The 18,763-nt window shown below is 53.8% G+C and overlaps 3 protein-coding genes across 5 annotated transcripts; 2 read left to right on the top strand and 1 right to left on the bottom strand.

Annotated features, from left to right (window-relative positions):
- The first annotated feature begins 364 nt into the window (after positions 1-364).
- Positions 365-2,306, top strand: C3H22orf15 (chromosome 3 C22orf15 homolog). 2 transcript variants are annotated; one of them, XM_048343589.1, is made up of 6 exons: positions 365-418; positions 1,057-1,143; positions 1,216-1,368; positions 1,560-1,634; positions 1,729-1,889; positions 2,170-2,306. In XM_048343589.1, exons 1-5 carry the CDS (start codon positions 394-396, stop codon positions 1,866-1,868), a joined length of 480 nt encoding a protein of 159 aa, XP_048199546.1. In that variant the 5' UTR covers positions 365-393; the 3' UTR covers positions 1,869-1,889; positions 2,170-2,306. The 2 variants fall into 2 exon arrangements, with proteins under 2 accessions (XP_048199546.1, XP_048199547.1); XM_048343590.1 differs by having other exon boundaries at positions 1,237-1,368; positions 1,729-2,273.
- Positions 2,307-2,841: 535 nt separating this feature from the next.
- Chchd10 (coiled-coil-helix-coiled-coil-helix domain containing 10) lies at positions 2,842-5,004 on the bottom strand. The gene is made up of 4 exons (XM_048343592.1): positions 4,856-5,004; positions 4,370-4,589; positions 3,135-3,282; positions 2,842-3,022 (listed from the first exon to the last, which is right to left on the bottom strand). The coding sequence occupies exons 1-4, from the start codon at positions 4,894-4,896 to the stop codon at positions 3,003-3,005; spliced, it is 429 nt and encodes a 142-aa protein (XP_048199549.1). The 5' UTR covers positions 4,897-5,004; the 3' UTR covers positions 2,842-3,002.
- A 3,194-nt stretch (positions 5,005-8,198) lies between these two features.
- Positions 8,199-18,293, top strand: Mmp11 (matrix metallopeptidase 11). Of its 2 annotated transcripts, XM_048343570.1 has the most exons (8): positions 8,199-8,319; positions 13,644-13,858; positions 14,559-14,702; positions 14,784-14,917; positions 15,059-15,300; positions 15,389-15,605; positions 16,347-16,604; positions 17,420-18,293. In XM_048343570.1, exons 1-8 carry the CDS (start codon positions 8,209-8,211, stop codon positions 17,551-17,553), a joined length of 1,455 nt encoding a protein of 484 aa, XP_048199527.1. In that variant the 5' UTR covers positions 8,199-8,208; the 3' UTR covers positions 17,554-18,293. The 2 variants fall into 2 exon arrangements, with proteins under 2 accessions (XP_048199527.1, XP_048199528.1); XM_048343571.1 differs by lacking the exon at positions 14,559-14,702.
- Positions 18,294-18,763: the final 470 nt, after the last annotated feature.

Genomic DNA, 18,763 nt, shown 5'->3' with positions numbered 1-18,763 from the left:
AAAAGAAAGAAACAAGGACAGAAGAAAAAAGCTAGAATTGCGGGAGACAGGAAAAAGACCCCTGAAGAGAGCTCCCCCTCCCCTGGAAGGCATCCCGCATCTCCCGGCGCCGGCTGGAGCGCCCGCCCCGTCGGGCCGTCTCCTGGATACTCGGGGTCAGGCGTTTCCCGTCTAGACTGGCGGCCTGCGCTGCCGTGGAGACCCGCTGGGGAGCGGACCCAGCAAGAGGCAGAAGGAAGACGGGGTCCAGAGGCGCTGGTCGGAGCAGGGGGTTGAGCCGGAGTCTGAGCCACCCTCTCAAGCACCCGTCTCCGCAGGGTCCCACCCGGGAGCCGAGCTCAAATCTGTGGCGGGATTCGGGGTTCGGGTCTGCCTACATCCCCGCTGTAGGCCATGTTCATCACCGTGAAGTATGGAGGTAAGTGGGGAGGGGAGCCATGGAAACCGGGAAGCACACCCAGAGGCCAGGCTCCGGGAGGTAGAGGAAGGAGCTGTACAGACGAGGGGAACAGAGGCTTGGGGAAGGGGGCCGCATTGAGGAGGCAAAGAGAACGCCTAAGCCTGTCCCATCCGGACGAGCCCGCCACAGTGCCGCCCAGCCTTGCGTGATCCGCTTCACTCCAGGCCGGGCTTCCGGAGCACAGACGGCCGCTGAAGTTTGAAGCAGTTCTTGCAATCCCGTCCCTCCTTCCATCCACCCTCCCCACCCCACCCCACCCTCCTGGAAGGGGGTGGGTTTGCAGTGCCCGGAGGAGGACCTGAGAAGCGTGGTTAGCGCCAGGGGGCTGTCCTAATGCAGGGATGGGGCCGGGGGTGGGGATGGGGGGGGGGTGGCGCTAACGGGGGCTTAGCCAATTCTAGGGATCCCGTCTGGTGGGTCCAATCCCATCTCTAGGCAGAAGTGGATAGGTCTCCAGAGCAGGTAGGCCGCAGTTGTCTGGGCTATTGTGCCCATTACCCAGACCTAGCTGCTAGTCTCACTTGCCGCACTGGAGAGGGGATAGAGAGGACAGCAGGGTATCCTGCCAGCTCACTTCTGCTCTCTCCTCCTCACAGCCGGCTGTTGGGAGCTGGTGAATCCCTGGTGCAGCCTAGTGACCCTCACTGCCCACCTGAAGCAGAGGGGGCAGATCCCCCCAGATGGTGAGGAGTCAGGAAAAGGTCTGGGGAAGAGTAGCTGTGGGACCCCCAGGCAGGAGTGCCAGCTCTGCTCAGCCCCTCTCCATGTCCTCCCAGTGACCATCGCCCTCTTGGCTGAGGATGGGCATCTAGTGAGCCTGGATAAGGGCCTGGAGACCTCCTCCACCCCTTCTATGGGTAGTTCCCTGCTGCAGGAGCGAAGGACCTATATCCTGGTGCGCATCATCAGTAAGTGGGACCAACACTCTCCTTAATAGCTATGGTGGAATGTAAGAGTCACAGCAGGTCACAGACCATTCAAGGCCCTGCCCCACCCCCCTACCTTAGTGGGGTCCCAATACCCTTCCCAGCCTCCCCAATCCCCCCAGCATTCAGTCAGAGTGACAGGGAGTCATTTGTCCTTTCTCAATACTCCACAGAGGGAGAGGATGGAGCCCCCAACTGCTATGAGTCCCTGTTGGAAAACCTGGATGACCAGAGTCCAGAGTTGGCAGGTGAGTGTTAGGGTTGAATTAGAAAAGGGTACATGCCAGCAGAACTTCCTGGGTCTTCCCAGCTCTCACCAGCAGGGCATCCTGGGTCTTCCAGAGGAGCTGCGCTGGCTGTCAGGTCTCCCTGCCATGGGCAACAGCCCAAGGAGACGCCTGGGCACTAGGAATGGCCTCCAGGAGCAAGACCCCCCTTCAAGGTCCCGAAGAGTAGGCTCCATACCATCCAAGACCCGCTAGCTGGAGCCAGGTACAGAGAAGGTATGAGCAAAAAGAAAGATACACTCCAAAATGGGATCACTTCCTGGGGCCAGACACAAGGCATGCTGAGAGGCAAACCCTCAATACCAAACCCACACAACATCTGTATCCAGATGTTCTACTGCTTGGCTGGACTAAGAGCAGGAGTGCTTTCAGTGCTTAGGAATAGAGTGTGAAATATAGAAAGTGCTCAGTGCACAACTGCTGAATGAACTCAGTGAGTGTATGTGATAGAACAGCCCGTACTGAGTATGAAGGGCTTATTCCTCTGTCCCAACAGGCCCTGTGACCTGACACACTATAGCCAAGTGGCCAAGCTGGACTTAGATCTAAGGGAACTGGCTGTAACCTCTGCCTCATGTGATCAGCTACAAACTGACAGCAGCCCAAGAGAACTCCTCTTTCAGAATCTGGAATTACTGAGAAGTTGCATCAGCTAGAGGGGCAAGGTCACAGACAGAATATGAGACTCTTGGGGAGACCCTTAAAATGTAGATACAGAGAAAGGGGCCCAGGCAGAAACAAGGGTGAAGGGGGCAGTGTCCGTGTGGGCAAAGACAACAATCTCCTGAGATTACAACCAGCCAGTCTGATGCCCTTGGGGATCATCTGCTAATGCCTCTGAGCTTTTTTGCTCAAGGCTAGCATTCTACCACTTTAAGACACAGTCCACTTCCAATTTTCTGGTTGTTAATTAGAGGTAAGCATCTCATTGACTTTCCTGCCCAGACTGGCTTCCAACTGTGATCTTCAGTAGCTAGGATTACAGGCATGAGCCACAAGGTCTGGCTAATCATCATTCTACTTTGGACTGCCCAAAGTATCATTGGCTAGAGTACAGATGAAAACAAGGCTCTTCTCTTGACTTCCAGCATACCTATATCTATTTCCATTGACCGCTGAACAGGCAGGGTATTCCAGGCAGACAGGCCAGCAAGAGGGCATATACCAGTTTGTGATTTAAAATAAACTTTTTAATTGCATGTCTTTGTTTTGTGTTATCCGTGGAGTGAGAAACTTCTTCCTTACTCCCAATGCCAGCTACAATCTATTGTCATGGTCCGGCTGTCGGTGAGGGGATGGGGTGAATGTAGGCCTATGTCCCAGGACTCTTCAAGGAAGTGAGCTCAGACCTGTGGGGGACAACAGGAAGAGGAGAGAACATACATTGGTGATCCCCCTGCATATGCAAGAAGAAGGTTCACCCCTCCCAACTCCTATCAGGATTGGGATCCAATTGCTCACCATGGTTGTACTTGCACTGCTTCAAGGCCTCACTGAAGCCCTCACACAGGGACAAGTCACTCTGAGTGGTCGAACAGTCCAGGAACTGTCTGATCTCATAGGAGCATGGCCCCATTTGTAGGGGCTGAGGGGCAGCACGAGCAGGAGCCTAGGATAGACAATACAGCAGGGTCAGCTCAGGATTGCTACCCAGAGGTGAGTTTCAAAGCAGGAGGCTTCCTGCCCCTCTCCATATCCCCAGCCCAGTTCCCCTAGGGTACCAGGCAGGTTGGGTGATGCAGTGTCAGCTTGTGCCACAGCTTCTATAGCCATGAAACATGATGAGCCCAGTAGCAACAGCCTTCTAAAATCTGCTGCTTCAAAACTATTTTTGTTGCTGGGTACTTAGTGGCCTGTGCCTGTAATCCTAGCTACTTAGGAGGCTGAGATATGAAGATCTAGGTTCAAAGCCTGTCCAGGCAGTCCATGAGACTCTTATCTCCAATTTACCACCAAAAAGCCAGAAATAGAGCTTAGGTTTAAGTGATAAGAGTGCTACACTATGTTTAACAAACTAAGGGACAGCACCCAGGCCTTAAATTCAAGCAAAAGAAAGAAAAGGAAGGAAGAGAAGAGAGGAAGACACTTGTGCAGAAGGAAAAGCCCTGTACCATGCTCTGAGTACAACCCCCACCCCCAGCATTCTAGGACTGTCCTGGCTCAGCCACATTGATCTTCATGACCCTTTACCCAGATGCTAAGCTGAATTTGGATTTGGCTCAAGACAAATAGAGCCTCAGTGGGAGATAGGTCATCAGGGAACAGGAGCTGTGTTATGAACTGGCCTTCAGCCTTGGGGTCCAGCAGTCACAATATTGGGTCTGGGTGAGGAAAATAAGCGCTTGGGAAATTCTGCATCCTGCTTCCACTAGGGTTAAGTGTCCTTGGGCAAGTTTTCAAGCCCATCTGAGCTGAACTGTACCCTATCTTTAAAGGGCTGGTTGGTGTTAAGTCACTGGGAGCCCAGAGAGCTTGCCTTTAAGGGAGGAACAAGGGCAGCCTGCCAGGGACAGAAGGACAAGGACACACACACACACACACACACACACACACACACACACACACACACACCAGCCTAAGAGCAGAGAGGAATAGGACCCTCCTTGGTCACAGCCCTGAACCTGGTGCTTCAGCAGTCCCCTGTGTGACCTTGAGTGAATTTTGTTTCTCCTGGGCTGGGCCCTGCTCCAGCTCACCTGCTGGGCGGCAGGCTGGGCAGGTTCTGAGCTTCCTCCACTGAAGGCTCCAGTCAGAGCGCTGCCCACGACGTGTCCCACCGCCGACCCCACGGCCACCCCAGCGGCTGTGGATGCCATCTGCGCCATGAGGCCCGGCTGCCCCGATGGAACCGGAGCGGGAGCGGCAGCCGAGGGTGGTGGGTGCGCGGGGGGATGGGCAGACGTTGCGGCCGGACGGCTGCAGGAGGAGGGAATGGCGAAGCAAGATTAATTCTGGCCAGATCCCAAGCCAGGGCCCTGAAGGGTCTGCGGGTCCTGGGAACAACCCCCCGCGACTCCCCGGGAAGGGGGAGAGCTCGGTCTTGAGCTCGTGGTGGCTGCGCTCGGCGCTCCTTCCCCCGCCAAGATGGCGAGGTAGCACCCAAGGTCACTCCGCGGATGCCCTTGTGGGATGCCCACGCTTCTCCCTCCCCCTTCCTCACGGGACTCGGGGGCCCCTCACACCTGGCTGGCCGAGCAGCCGCGCTGCGGCTTCCCCGAGGCATGGTGGTGGCGGTGGAGCCCAAGTCAGCCGCAGACAGCGAGGGTCGCCAGCGGCGCTTCGGTCACCGGGACTGGAAGCCCCCGCACGTGTCGCTTGGGGGCGGGGCCTGGGCGGGGCCTCTTGGGCACGCCCCCTACGCGAGCCGAGCGCACCCCGGCGCCCTCCCTGCTCGGGCTCGGGGTGGGACTGTCCTGGGGACACCGGCCAAAGTCACAAACCAGCAATGTCAGGTCTTCTCTTGGGACCATAGTGAGGCTGTGGGAGTGGCGTCAGTGGTTCGTGCGGATCCTCCAGTGAGGGGCGACCGGCTGAGGTCATCTGGGGAGGGGACGTCAGACTAGGTCTGTGCTCTGCTCGGTGTTCCGTCTCACCAGACCGAGGTTGACGGCGAGCATGCGCGTCCTCCGGGTCGAGAAAGGATTCCGCCAGGGAAGACACGCAGCGACCCAGAATGCCCACGAGGGGGCGTCTGAACCCCGCTTTGACTTTCTCCTCGCTGACTACCTCCAGCAGTGCCAACCAGCCCTGAGACCTCCTTACGCGTGACCTCGACTCCATTGTACTTCCCGAGCTGGTTCTGGCCCACTTCCCTTCGCCCCTGGTCCCACAGATGCAATACTGGACCCTGACAGTGTCTTGTTATGCGACATTCAAGCAATGCGTTCACTGCATCAGCTGTACCACCCGAGTGTCTAGAGCGGTTTGCTCGAACTAAATTCAAACCACACCATAGATGTAAATCCTAAGGACTGACGATTTCAGCACCTTCCAGATTAAGGTGAGGCCAGAGGAATGAATTTAGAATGCTTCCTGTCCCTTCAGGAAGGAACTCAGTTTATATGGTATTTGCTGGGTAACTGTGACATGATCACATTATTCATTTTTGTTATTGTTCTGGTACTGGGGCTTGAACTTGGGTCTAGGGAGCTGGCCCTTAGCTTTTTTTTTTTTTTTTTTTTTTGCCAGTCCTGGGCCTTGGACTCAGGACCTGAGCACTGTCCCTGGCTTCTTCCCGCTCAAGGCTAGCACTCTGCCACTTGAGCCACAGCGCCGCTTCTGGCCGTTTTCTGTATATGTGGTGCTGGGGAATCGAACCTAGGGCCTCGTGTATCCGAGGCAGGCACTCTTGCCACTAGGCTATATCCCCAGCCCGCCCTTAGCTTTTTTGATCAAGGCTAGCACTCTGTCTCTTGAGCCACCGCTCCACTTCCAGCTTTTTTGGTAGTTAATTGTAGATAAGAGTCTCACAGACTCTCCTGCCCAGCTGGCTTTGAATTGTGATCCTCATGTCTCAGCCTCCCGTGTAGCAAGGCTTACAGGTGTGAGCCACCAAAACCTGGCTTTGATGTGATCATATTATGACCCTTAGGTAAGAACTGGGAGGGATCTTGACTTGTTTCCCCTACCCTAGGAAGTTGGCTACGTAGCGACTGGAAAATCATCAAAGCAAGAGACTCCAAGACTGGGGCTTCGATCACAAAGTCGAAAACAGAAGTCAGTCCCTCTGTGAGTGAATAAGAGAAGGGGGGCAGGATGCCTGCCAGGACCCAATACACTGCACAGCTATTTTGTACTACTATACATGAAGGTCATGCCCACTCTTGTGCTCTTACATTTATTCTTTTCAGCTACTCTGCAGAATAAGCCATTCCCTCTTCCAAGATGTGCCCAGTTTACACCAGCCTTCTCATGCCCATGAAGTCCCTGATCACCTGGTTCCCATTGGCCAAATGCAACCACCCTACAAGGTTTACCCAGGTATTCCTCCTGTAAGAATCTGGCTGTGACCAGCCATCCTGCTAAGTGCACTGTTGGCCATTAGTGATGGGACCCTCTCCCTCTCCATACTGGAGGTGGTGACTTGTGGCTTGTAGGTTCCCCCCAAAGGATTTTTATGCACCCCTGGGTACACTCAAGACCATGTTAAGGTACTTATACAAATGCTTCCTTTTTTCTTAATGCTGTTTTCATCTGTATCAGAATTCATCTGTATGAATTTCTCACCAAACTCTTGTTTCAATATTGCTTAGAGGAGGCTGAGGCAGGCACTGCCTCATTTTATCTGAGCTACTCAGGAGGCTGAGATCTGATCATTGAGGTTCAAAGCCAGCTGGAGTAGGAAAGTTTGTGAGACTCTGATCTCCAAGTAAACACTAAAAGGCCGGAAGGAGCTGTGGCTCAAGTGATAGAACACCAACCTTCAGCGAAAAAGTTAAGGGACAAGCACCCTGAGTTGAAGCCCCAGTTTGGGAGGGAAGTGGGAGGGAAGACATTTTAAAGAAAAGAATTGATAGTTTAGGTATAAAACTCACTGCTGTCTTGCTCCTCCTCACCCTGCAGGGGTCTCTGTGGAGTCTTTTTGGAGAAGCTGAGAAGTACACACACACACACACACACACACACACACGTCTCAGCTTCTCTTTCTTTGCCCAGGCTGCTGGCAGCCTTACTTTGCAGCTGCTTGGAGCCCTATCTGCCAGGATGGGAGGAAGCCACCATCTAAATCTTCACTCTTGAGGGTACTGGAGAAGGGGCAGATTGTCCAGGAGATGAGAAGGGAGAATCTCTTCCATTATATGGACACCTCTCCCTCCCTTGATTCTCTCCACCTCTTGCCCCTGCCCGATGTAGCTGGCCCTGGAAGTCAGGAGGGGTCATTGTGCCCTGATCAGGGAACAGCCAGGACCTCCAGTCCCCTAGGGACACCCTTCTACGACCCCTCCCTGCGCCCTGCTGGACCAGCTTGGGGGGGGGGGGGGTCTTCTAACACTTCCTCCTGTGCGTTGGTAAGGAAAAGTCTAGCCCATCTCTGATCCTCAGTTTCTCCATCTATAAATTGTGTCAGGTCTGTTGCAAGGTGAGAGGCTGGTTAACCTGTCCCATGCCTCAGTTTCCCCCGGGACACACTTTCCCCACAGGAGCTATTATGGCATCTTCCATCCGGCTGGGCTAGGGGGGAGTCCAGAGAGAGGCCGGGGAACTTGTTCCTGGGTTTCAGAACCACCTGTCACTGGAGGTCGGAGGTCAGGCCCCCACGGAGACTCTGTGGGACAATGAGGCTTCCCAAGGTGGGGGGTCGGAATCGACCGGAGTGAAACCCGACTCCGCTCCCCCGATTCTCACCCAAACTCTGGGAGCCCAACCCCTCCCGGGCCACCTCCCCCACCCCGGCCGGGGCGCCGGCCGCCGGCGGGGAGAGCTTAGAACAAAAGGCGGCGGGGGGGCGGGCCCGGGGTGGGCCGGTGGGGCGGGGCAGAGGCTATAAGGGGCGGTGGCCCAGCGCGGCCCAGCAGGCCCAGCAGCCCCCGGGCGGATGGCTAGGGCCGCCGGGCTCCGCGGCGCGGCCCCGCGCGCCCTCCTCCTGCTGCTGCTGCTACTGCTGCTGCTCCCGCGGCCGCCGCTGCTGGCCCGAGCCCGGCCGCCGGTGAGTGCTCGCCGCCGGCTTTCCGCTCCTCCCCGAGGGGACGGCCGGGCACACAGGTTGGGGCCCGCTGGCCACACGGAACCCCCGGGGGCGCCCCCTGGTATCCGGGCGCAGCGGGGGATGCTGAAGGCCTCTTGGATCCCCGGCGGGTGTCCTAGTGAGCTTCCCGTCCCTGGCGGGGCGCAAGCAGAGCCTGCGCAGCCTCGGCCGCCTGGCCGGTGACTCGCACACCGGCTCCTCGCGCCGCAGCCCCAGGTGCTCGTGCTGGGGGAGGTAGCGGGAACAAAGCGGGGCCCTTCCTAGGCAAGTGTCAGCCTAGCCCCGCCAGGTGTGCCGTGAGACGGGGAGTGAGTTGGACGGGAGGGGTTAAGGGGATGTGAACCTGGAGGAGCTGCCGCCCCCGGGCACTCGAGGAAGGCAAACGTGGGAGAGCTGACCCCCGGGAGAACGAGAGTTAGATAGTGACATTGTGTGTGATCATCAGGTGGGGAGAGGGTATGGTGGGGGGGAGGCCTGGGGTACTGAAAGTGGGTGGCTGAGAACCCCCCCCCCCCCCAGGGCAAGGAGGTAGGGAGAGAGGAAGGAGAGAATGTAGACTTCGGAGGTGGTGAGAAAGTTCAGGTAAGAGAGAAGAACAGATTGAGGAGAGGAGGAACTGTAATAAGGGTGTGTGTGTGTGTGTGTGTGTGTGTGTGTGTGTCTGTGTGTGTGTGTCTGTGTGCCCTTTGTGTCCAGTACCTGCCCTGTCCCTCAAAGCTGGATTTAGAGGCACCAGTCATAGGATGGTTGGGGAGGGAGAGAGAGGCTGGACCACAACAGATCTGCAGGGACCCTCCAAGACCTGGTCCCGCCCCCCCCCCCCCCCCAGCCTCACAACCTAACGATCTAAACAATTCAGTGATTGGGGACAGAGAGTGTGACCAGTCCCAGGACGGGTCCCTCTGTCCAGGCACACTGGCTCTATGCAAGCCAGCTTTGTCCAGCAATGGGAATGTTGAAAGGGATGGGAAAGGTGGGGTAGAGTGGAAGAGGATGCCTCAACCCGTAGGATCAGGAATCCAAGAGAGCTGAGTCTGACACCAAGCTTTCCCCCTCCCCAGAACCTCACCCAGTTGCCACACATTGAGGGGATAGGATGGGCTGTGGCAACAGTGCCTACTCCTGGGCAGTGGAGGAATTAGATGAGGTGATCCTAGACACACTGGAGACAGGCATCACCCGTAGCTGCCTCTCTACCTAGAGCTAAATGCTCAGACTGGAGGCAGTCCAGAGTGGGTATGAGCTGTGCTGTCTGTCACTCTGCAGACACACAAGGAGCCATTTGGAGTTTCCTCCAATGTGTTTATCCCCTAAATTGCTGTCAGCAGGACCAGAAGAACTCTGTAAATATTTACCCATCCCAGTTCCCAGCTTTCAGGGGTTGATAAAAGCCCAATGGGACAAAGCTGGCTTCCCGCTCTCCTCCCCCCAGCCAGGGTGTGGAGAGGGAAAGATAGGACAGACCCTGTACCTACTGGTTGTGTGGCTTGGGCAGTAGATCTGCGCTCTCTGAGCCCCACAGGAGGACAATCTGGGTGTAGAATAGAGTAGTGATGCCCTGGTTTCTTACTCACAGCCTAACAAAGGATCTTGCTCTCAAGATGGCTCCCTACTGACAGCAGAAAGCATAATTGGGATTCATTATTTCCATTGCACCAAAAACAAATGGAAACCCAAGAATTGCACTCAACCAGCCTGGCCTTCCTCTGTGTTTTGCTAGCCTGGGTCCTCCCTTATTTTCGCTTTACCTGGTACATCTCATTATCTGAACTGGAAGATGATAGGCCTCTGAGCTGTGCCAGGAAACTGGGTTAGCCAAGACATTTTTTGAGTGGTCTGAGGCTGGGGACAGTGGCTGCTGGTCCAGAAGAGGGTGGGGTAGAGTGAGACAGGCCCCTCCCCTGGGTAGGCCAACAGAGGCTACTGGCCCAGGGGAGGGAATGCACTAGAAACAGAAATGCTTCTCAGGAATGTGAGTTTTGGAGACAATCCAAGAGCAGGAGGGTAGGCATGAAGGAGAGCTTTGGAGAGGGAGGCATGAGCCCCAAATCCAGGTCCAGCTCTTTGCCTGACTTGCTGTGTGACCCTGGGTAAAGTCTGTGACCTCTCTGAGTTGGTTCATCCTCTGAGATAGAGGGTGATGGTAAACCCCAAGCTCTTCAGGGCTATAGGTGAGGTTAGGGGTGCTCTGTGCCACCACTCCACCTCATTGGATCTTAATAGTCCTAAGAGGACCAAGAATTTGGGGAGAAGAGATTCCCAAGTGTGTGAGAGGAGGACCTACAGGAGGAGCGGAGGCAGGTAAGAGCCCTTCTTTGTGCCAGGTGCTATAGGAGCCATTGCAGAGCAATGACACTTAGCTCTTTGTTCTGACACAGTCCTCATTTGATAGGTGGAGAAAGTTAGGCTGTAAGAAGACAGTGGCTTACCCAGGCTCGCCATGACATAGAAATAGGCTTTCAGACCCTAAGCTTTTCAGCTCAGCTAGCCAGGCGCTGGTGGCACATGCCTGTAATCCTTCCTACTCAGGAGGCTGAGATCTGAGGATCACAGTTCAAAGCCAGCCCAGGCAGGTAACTCCAGGGGACTTATCTTCAATTAATCATCACACAAAAAATGAAAACCCAGGAAATGGAATTGTTGCTCAAATGCTAAGTGTGCCAGCTTTGAGTGAACAAGCTAAGGAACAGTGCCCAAGCCCCAAGTTCAAGCCTCAGTGCTAGCAAAAGAGAAAGGAAGGGGCTGGAAATGTGGCTCAGTGGTAGAGTGCTCACCTATCATGCATAAAGCCCCAGGTTCAATTCCTCAGCACCACATAAGCAGAAAAAGCCAGAAGTAGCGTTGTGGCTCAAGTGGTAGAGTGCTAGCCTTGAACAAAAAGAAGTCAGGGACAGTGCTCAGGCCCTGAGTTCAAGCCCCAGGACTGGCATAAAAAAAAAGGAAGTAGAAGGAAGGAAGGAGAGAGAAAAACCACATATTTTGGTTCTGATCCAGAGATCTAGCCATGGACTTGATGCCTCATGAAGGAAGGGGAAGAAGTGGGTCTAAGACATGTAGATCCATTATCTTCCCCTTATTTGTTTCCAAGCCTCATTGGGCAGCAGAGGAAATAAGAAATTTCTGGCATAATCAGAGCAGGCTGATGGGCCTCTGGGATGTTTGGGGCTCTCCAGGGATGACACAGCTCTGTACTTTCCTGAGAAGGTCCAAGGGTTAGAAAGAAGAAATCAGTTTCTCCTTTGGGAGGTGGTGTGGCAAGCACCTGTGGCAAGTCACACAGTACTAGGATCCACATTCTAAATGTGACCCTTAGCGTAGATATTATCCTCTCACTTTATTGAGGAATGATGGAGTTTCACTGGGCCTTAGTTCAAAGTGCCTTGGAAGTCGCAGCTACTTAATAACTTCCCCTTCCTTCTCTTCTGCAATCAAAATGAGGCCAGCCTGAGCCCTCCAGGGACAGATGACTCTGAGCAGAATAGATACAGTATCAAGGGGGTGCTTTGCTCCTTGACAGCTGTTACCTAAGCGAAGTGCTCCATTTCCTCATGTGAGGGATGATGACTGTGGAACTGGCTGGAGGTTTCCTCAGGCACTAAGCCCACGTGGGAGGAGATGCAAACAGGGTTCCAGTGTGCCACAGAGATAAGGATGTATTAACAGTAAGCCCAGTGAGGTTCAGAGTTGGTGTCAAGCTCAGAAACCAGGAGGAAACTGGTCCAGGACACCACACTCGTCCTTTCAAGTCCCCTTAGTGGTTTAGATGGCCCCTTCACAGTGGAGTGTCCTTAGATCTGAAATCAACAGCTTGGAGGACTGGGAACCTGATCACAGCTCTGGGGTGCTTGGAGGCTGGGAGGGGTGCCAGAGGCTGAAGCTGAGTGTGGAGCCAGAATGGCTGGGCTCCTGCCCCAAATATAGCTGTGGGGAGACTGTAGCCACCCAGATCAGACAGGCCGGGCTCAAGTACCTTAGCCTCAAGTACCTTAGCAAACAGCATGGCTTTGGGGCAGTTCTGGGGCTTGAACTCAGGGCCTGGATGCTATCCCTGAGCTTCTTTTGCTCAAGGCTAGTGCTCTACCACTTGAGCCACAGTGCCACTTTCTGGCTTTTTCTGAGTAGTTTATTGAAGACTTTTCTGCCTGGCCTGGCTTGGAACTATGATCCTCAGATCTCAGCCTCCTGACTAGCTAGGATTATAAGCATGAGCCACCATCACCCAGCTGGCTCCAGCTCTTTCCTCCTTCCCAGGCTTTAGTGCAGTGTCCTGAGCCAGGCCCTTGCCTTTGATCTGGGATACCAGGATCCTCTCCTGGCCCCACCATACTCTTGCTGGGTAATCTAACTGGGCTTTCAAACTTCTCTGAGCTTCTGCTTTTCTCCTGCACAAGAACTGTAAGTTCTACTCTGAGGACTTACAGAAAGGTGGGAGCATGAAGCTCAGGCAAGAACTGCCATCTATAGGTCCTTGAGCTGTGGCAGAGTCTGGTAAGGCTGCCTTGACACTTGCTGTAAGAAAGATCACAGATCTGGCTTTGGCAGTGTGTGAACAAAACCATCTTTGCTAGAAGTCAGACATCAGATGGATGGAGGTGTAGATTAGTGGAAGGGTGCTTGGACCTATGGGAAGTACACATTTTTATGTACCATTTCATCTCACCATCAGATCAACACTACTGTAGGGGAGTATCACCCTCATTTATCAGGTGAGCAAGCCAAGGCCATGCTGTAGTTTCTCCAGGCTGAGGGAGGGGCATGGAAGCATCTGAGAAAATGAGAAAGAGCCAAGCCTGTTCATATACATAGGGACTAGGTGTGTCTGAGTTCAGTAGACATCAGATGAAATAAAGATGGAAATGACTTTGCTACAGGAAGTACATTTGGAGGGGGCAGAAGGAGCTTGCTTGGCTTTTCCTTGGAAGCTTTGGGGATTTTATACCTCTGTGGGTTCGAAGAGTATAGTTAGGGGCTCATGGACTCATGTTCCCCTACTCTGTGCATCTCCATTCAAACCTTGTTGATCAGCTGGGTGGGGATAGGTTCAAGACAGACAGCCCACAGAGGAGGAGGAGAAAAGGAAGAAGCTTGGTGCCTTAGAACAAGATGTCAAGAAACCAGAATTAGCCCAGGATCAAAGGGTCCTGCTGTGTGCCCTTACCCTTTAAGCCCCTCACATTTTCCAGTGACACGGTGGGTCTGGGTTGCACATTTCTATGCTGAAGTGTCACAGCTCTGACTGTGGGCCATCAGGACCTGAGGGCTCATGTGAATACTCTTTCAACCAGGATATCCACCACCACCAATCTGCGAGGAGGGGAACACAGCCTCAACAGGCAGCTCTGCCTGCCTCTGCTGCCCAAAAGGTTCCCCATTCTGCTGGTAGACTCAGACCTCCACGATGTGGTGTACCAGACCCACCTGATGGGCTGAATGCCCGCAACAGACAAAAGCGCTTTGTGCTGTCTGGAGGACGTTGGGAAAAGACGGATCTCACCTACAGGTAGGAGCCAGAGGCCAGGGGACCAGGACTATGGGTCTGTATGAGAGCCTGTTTTCATCCTCATACCTGCTTCCTGAGACACACTTGGGCTACACATCCATGAACCAATACCCCAAAACTCTAGCTTAGAATGCAGAGAAATTGAAACCCTGTTGTAGAGCAGGGGCAGGACCTCAGTCATCACTAGAAGAAACCTGGGCCTGCTTAACTGGGGACACAACCCTGTCCTTTCAAGGTGGCTTGTTCAAATCTACCATCATAACATGGGCCTCAAGCAGGTAGAGACCATGGCGAGTAGGGATAGATGATGGTGGGCTCCTCACTGGGTATTCTGGAAGGTTCCTGGGTGGGTAACAAGGAAACTGAGATGTAGCTTCAGAGAGAACAGTCTGGTGTGACATGCACAGCATTGGAATTAGGAATTTTCTAGATGAGGAACAAGGCTCAAGGGGCCATGGTCTCCCCTTAATGAGCGGTATGGTCACTGTGTTCTTTCTACCAGATGCAGACACCTGTGGGCATCTAAATATATGCAAAGACACAATCTTGTGTCTTTGGAGACTAGCTCATTGCAGTCAAGACCCAGAGCGTGTGTGGTTTTCACATACATACAGTCATTAGGCATCTAGGGGCAACTCTTGCCTCCTCAGTTGCCAGGGGCTTCCCTGCCCCAGGTCCAGGCTCCTCCAACTCCCCCCAGGATCCTCCGGTTCCCATGGCAGCTGGTACAAGAGCAGGTGCGACAGACGGTGGCAGAGGCCTTACAAGTGTGGAGCGAGGTGACACCACTCACCTTCACAGAGGTGCATGAGGGTCGTGCTGACATCATGATCGACTTCACCAGGTGAACCTGTGGCCTAGGACCCCCTTCAGGAACAAACTCTACTGCCAGCAGCCCTGACTCCATACCCCCATCCATCCACAGGTACTGGCATGGAGACAACCTTCCATTTGATGGCCCCGGGGGTATCCTCGCCCATGCCTTCTTCCCCAAGACCCACCGAGAAGGGGATGTCCACTTTGACTACGATGAGACCTGGACTATTGGAGACAATCAAGGTACGGACTCAAGACACCTTTTCCAGATGGGGCAACTGGAGATCAGAGAGTGACTGAGGACTTGCCAAGGACCTGAGCTTAAGTTCTGGAGCTAATGGCAGAAGATAGAGGATGGCTGACCTACTTACTTCCCTTTTCCAGGCACAGACCTGCTACAGGTGGCAGCTCATGAATTTGGCCATGTGCTAGGGCTTCAGCACACGACAGCTGCTAAGGCCCTTATGTCTCCTTTTTACACTTTCCGTTACCCACTGAGCCTCAGCCCAGATGACCGCAGAGGCATCCAGCACCTATATGGCCGGCGCCACCAGACCCCCACCTCCCAGGCCACAGCTCTGGGTCCCCAGAATGGAGTAGACACCAATGAGATTGCACCATTGGAGGTGAGACTGGGGAGGATAGGAAGACAGGAGGTGTCATACCTCTGCTAGCCTTGGTGGCTCCAGTGTGAACCCCTCTCTCCCACTCTAGCCAGAGAATCCACCAGATGCCTGTGAGGTATCCTTTGATGCTGTCTCCACCATCCGAGGTGAGCTCTTCTTCTTCAAGGCGGGCTTTGTGTGGAGACTCCGTGGTGGCCGGCTACAGCCTGGATATCCTGCCCTGGCCTCCCGTCACTGGCAAGGACTGCCCAGCCCTGTGGATGCGGCCTTCGAAGATGCCCAAGGCCACATCTGGTTCTTCCAAGGTAAGTAGGAGTTGGAGGTCAGCTCAGGACTTCCTGGAGCCGAGACTATCACAGTGAAGGGTAGTGACAGACAAGCTGCTCTGGAGCGACACCAAGGGCAGTAAGAGGTTGGCTTCCTCCCTAGGCCCAGCTGGGAATCTCCCAGAGGAGGCAGTTCTTGAGATCAGAGCACTGAAGATATTGCACAGCAGGGCTGTATGTTAGTGCACTTAACCCCAGAGCCACCCCATCGGGTGGAGTTTCAGAAGTTTTAGAGCTGAGGCCTTAGGCTCAGAGGTGATGAAAGGACTCACTTGAGATGAATCTTGGAAAGGGGAGAGTAGGGATTTGATTCGGGTCTGATGACCCTGGAGATTAGAGTTTCAATTCTCAACTGCCAAAGCAGCATTTCAGATGCCAAGACTTCGTAAACAAAGGTGGACCATGGGAAACTTGTACATGGGCTCCAGAATAGCCAGGGACCTGCTGTGGCAGGGCACAGGCCCTGAGGAGTGGGCAGCAGGTATTTGTGATGCCCAGATTGGGAGCCCAGGTGGTCTTCTGTTAATTAGAATAATCTTGCTATGTATTACTTTATAGAGCCTTCCTTGTAGCTTATCCCAGGTGACTGAAACAGATTTAGTGTTTGTGGATAAGCAAACTGAGGCTGGAAAGAGTCCCTGGAAGTGGTGGAGCAGGTCCATCATGATCGAGTGTGGCAGTGGTGGTTTGGCAGTGTTTGCAATTTCCTCTCTTCCACAGGTTCTCACTACTGGGTATATGACGGTGAGAAGCCAGTCCTGGGCCCTGCACCCCTCTCTGAGCTGGGCCTGGCGGGGTTCCCAGTCCACGCTGCCTTAGTCTGGGGTGCTGAGAAGAACAAGATCTACTTTTTCCGAGGTGGGGACTATTGGCGTTTCCATCCCAGCACTCGACGTGTGGATAGTCCTGTGCCTCGCCGGGCTACTGACTGGCGAGGGGTGCCCTCTGAGATCGATGCCGCCTTCCAGGATGCTGATGGTGCGTGGGGCTGAGCAGTGGCTGGCACAGGGTAGTGTTGTGATTGGATTCCTTCATATGTACTTCAGGAGGCCCAGCTCTTCCCCACAGGAGTGAGATGGCTAGTCCTATGCTCCATGCTGCAGATGAGAAGATTGGGTGCCAGAGAAATACAGGGCTTGTCCAGGTCCCTCAGCCACACCCAGTGAGATAACCACCACATAACAAGGGTTGCCAATGCTTCAGCCACAACACCAATCTCCTCATACTTCATGCCTTCTGACATAACATCTCTTATAAACTCAGTTTCCAGAGAGACAAACAGAGGCTCAGGCCATGAGATCCCTGACTAGGGCAGCACAGGTAAACAGTGATGGGGCCCAGATTCCCATTAGACAGTTCCAGTTCTAACCAATGAGCAACCAGCCAGGCTGGAACTTGAAGCCCAGTTACTGTCTTGCCTGCCAGGATCCTTTTTGTGTCCTTTCATGGGGTTACCCACTGGGAGTGCAGTCTTGAAGTGGCCTTGAGCTCTGACACTGCGATGTCTCTCTGTGGTGTGGTTGGTAGTAGGGTGATGAGGAAACAGGTGAGGGGACAGGACATGCTTTCCTGAGAGGTAGGAATTGAGCTGCGGCTCTAGGCATCTGCTAGACTAGACCTGGAAGGGCTCCTCGGAAGGAAAGGAGGTCTTGGAAGGTCAACTTTGGAGCCTCAGCAGCGGGAATTCAAGGCTTTCCCATTCAACCCTCCTCCCATGTCTGTCCCTGGCCACAGCCAGGCAGGTGCAGGACCCAGTGTCCACTTTCCCAGGTCTTATCTTCTTCTCTTTTCAGGCTATGCCTACTTCCTGCGTGGCCGCCTGTACTGGAAGTTTGATCCTGTGAAGGTGAAGGCTCTGGAGGGCTTCCCTCGCCTTGTGGGCCCTGACTTCTTTGGCTGTGCTGAGCCTGCCAACACGTTCCGCTGACTGTGGCTTGAATACCCTCGGGATAACTGACCCACAGCCATCTTTGTGGCTCTGGACACCAGATATGGGTCAGAGCCTGTGTTTCCTCAGGTGGGGTGGGCTGAAGGTGTAACCACCATGACAACTGCAGGAGGGCCACGCTGGTCGTGGTCTCCTGCTGGCAAGTGTCTCAGACCAGACAGGGAGGCTTTGGAGTTACTGAAGTGTGAAGGAGGTCTCAGGCTGGCTCTGCCATACCTATATAGTTCATGGTCAAACTTAGCTTCTCAAGGCCTCCAACCTCTGACCCTCAAAGATGGGAGAACTACAGCATCTGCTCTTCTCTCTATTCCTACTGTAAGGTTCCTGCAGGGTATTAGTGCTGGAGCTTGTATGTAAGGTATCTCCTGGCCTCCTTCTCTAACCAAGCAACTGGGTCTCCCAGCAGGGCCCTTTTCTGAGAAGTCAGATCTGGGTAGATGTTTAGATCTGGCTCTCTGCTAGCTGGTGATTCTAGAGATCCATTCCCAGGATGCATGCCAAAGGGCCTACAACCAGCTAGGGAGGGCTCTGTTTCTACATGGAAACCCTAAACTTTGGAGGCCCCAACATACCTCAATCCTGTCTCGGTTCCTCCTGAAGCCCTTATCCCAGCACTGGTACCTTCCAAAGCCATGTAAATGTGTGTACAGTGTACAAAGATTTTTTTAAAAAAACAAAAAGCCCCCTGTGGACTGTCATTAAATATGATTGTTTTCTAAGTGTCTGTCTGGTGTCTCTTTGTAACTACAGCAAGGATGAGGAGGACTGGCTCCTGTCTGCCCAAGCCTATCATGGATGCCAGGGTCAAAGCTCTCTTTTCCCAATGCTTAGGCCTCCTCCTTTCCATTTTTCCACCGCATCTGGAGGAACCTCTAACAAAGTGGTGGTAGTTTCACCTGATCATGCCATGCCCTGTCCCCTATCATAACATACTTCACTTTCCACTGCTATGAAAACACAGAATGAAATTCATGGTTCTTCCCAATTATCTAGCATCTCCTGGAACTGTCTTCTAGGTCCTCATGTCTTTTTCATAATGGCACTTGTCACACACAGCTGCAGTTTTATAAAACTGAACCTTAGAAAATCAACAACAAGAAAATCATCAACAGATGGATGGTTTGGTTGGACATTTTCCTTATCATGGGATGGGATAGAGCCACAGGGCAGAATGGGGCTTGTTTGGGGG

Source organism: Perognathus longimembris, chromosome 3 (genome assembly GCF_023159225.1).
Source record: "Perognathus longimembris pacificus isolate PPM17 chromosome 3, ASM2315922v1, whole genome shotgun sequence".
Lineage (NCBI taxonomy): Eukaryota > Metazoa > Chordata > Mammalia > Rodentia > Heteromyidae > Perognathus > Perognathus longimembris.
This window is presented reverse-complemented; position numbering and strand designations above follow the sequence as displayed.

What these genes read in the sequence shown, in the direction of transcription:
- Mmp11 (XM_048343570.1), top strand. Translation starts at nt 8,209, where the DNA reads ATGGCTAGGGCCGCCGGGCTCCGCGGCGCGGCCCCGCGCGCCCTCCTC. An exon ending in TGGCCCGAGCCCGGCCGCCG is followed by an intron (nt 8,320 to 13,643) that starts GTGAGTGCTCGC and finishes TCTTTCAACCAG; the next exon opens with GATATCCACCACCACCAATC. An exon ending in CCACATCTGGTTCTTCCAAG is followed by an intron (nt 15,606 to 16,346) that starts GTAAGTAGGAGT and finishes TCTCTTCCACAG; the next exon opens with GTTCTCACTACTGGGTATAT.
- Chchd10 (XM_048343592.1), bottom strand. Translation starts at nt 4,896, where the DNA reads ATGCCTCGGGGAAGCCGCAGCGCGGCTGCTCGGCCAGCCAG. An exon ending in CCCAGCCTGCCGCCCAGCAG is followed by an intron (nt 3,283 to 4,369) that starts GTGAGCTGGAGC and finishes TGTCTATCCTAG; the next exon opens with GCTCCTGCTCGTGCTGCCCC. An exon ending in GCAGTGCAAGTACAACCATG is followed by an intron (nt 3,023 to 3,134) that starts GTGAGCAATTGG and finishes TGTCCCCCACAG; the next exon opens with GTCTGAGCTCACTTCCTTGA.
- C3H22orf15 (XM_048343589.1), top strand. Translation starts at nt 394, where the DNA reads ATGTTCATCACCGTGAAGTATGGAG. An exon ending in CATCACCGTGAAGTATGGAG is followed by an intron (nt 419 to 1,056) that starts GTAAGTGGGGAG and finishes TCCTCCTCACAG; the next exon opens with CCGGCTGTTGGGAGCTGGTG. An exon ending in TATCCTGGTGCGCATCATCA is followed by an intron (nt 1,369 to 1,559) that starts GTAAGTGGGACC and finishes AATACTCCACAG; the next exon opens with AGGGAGAGGATGGAGCCCCC.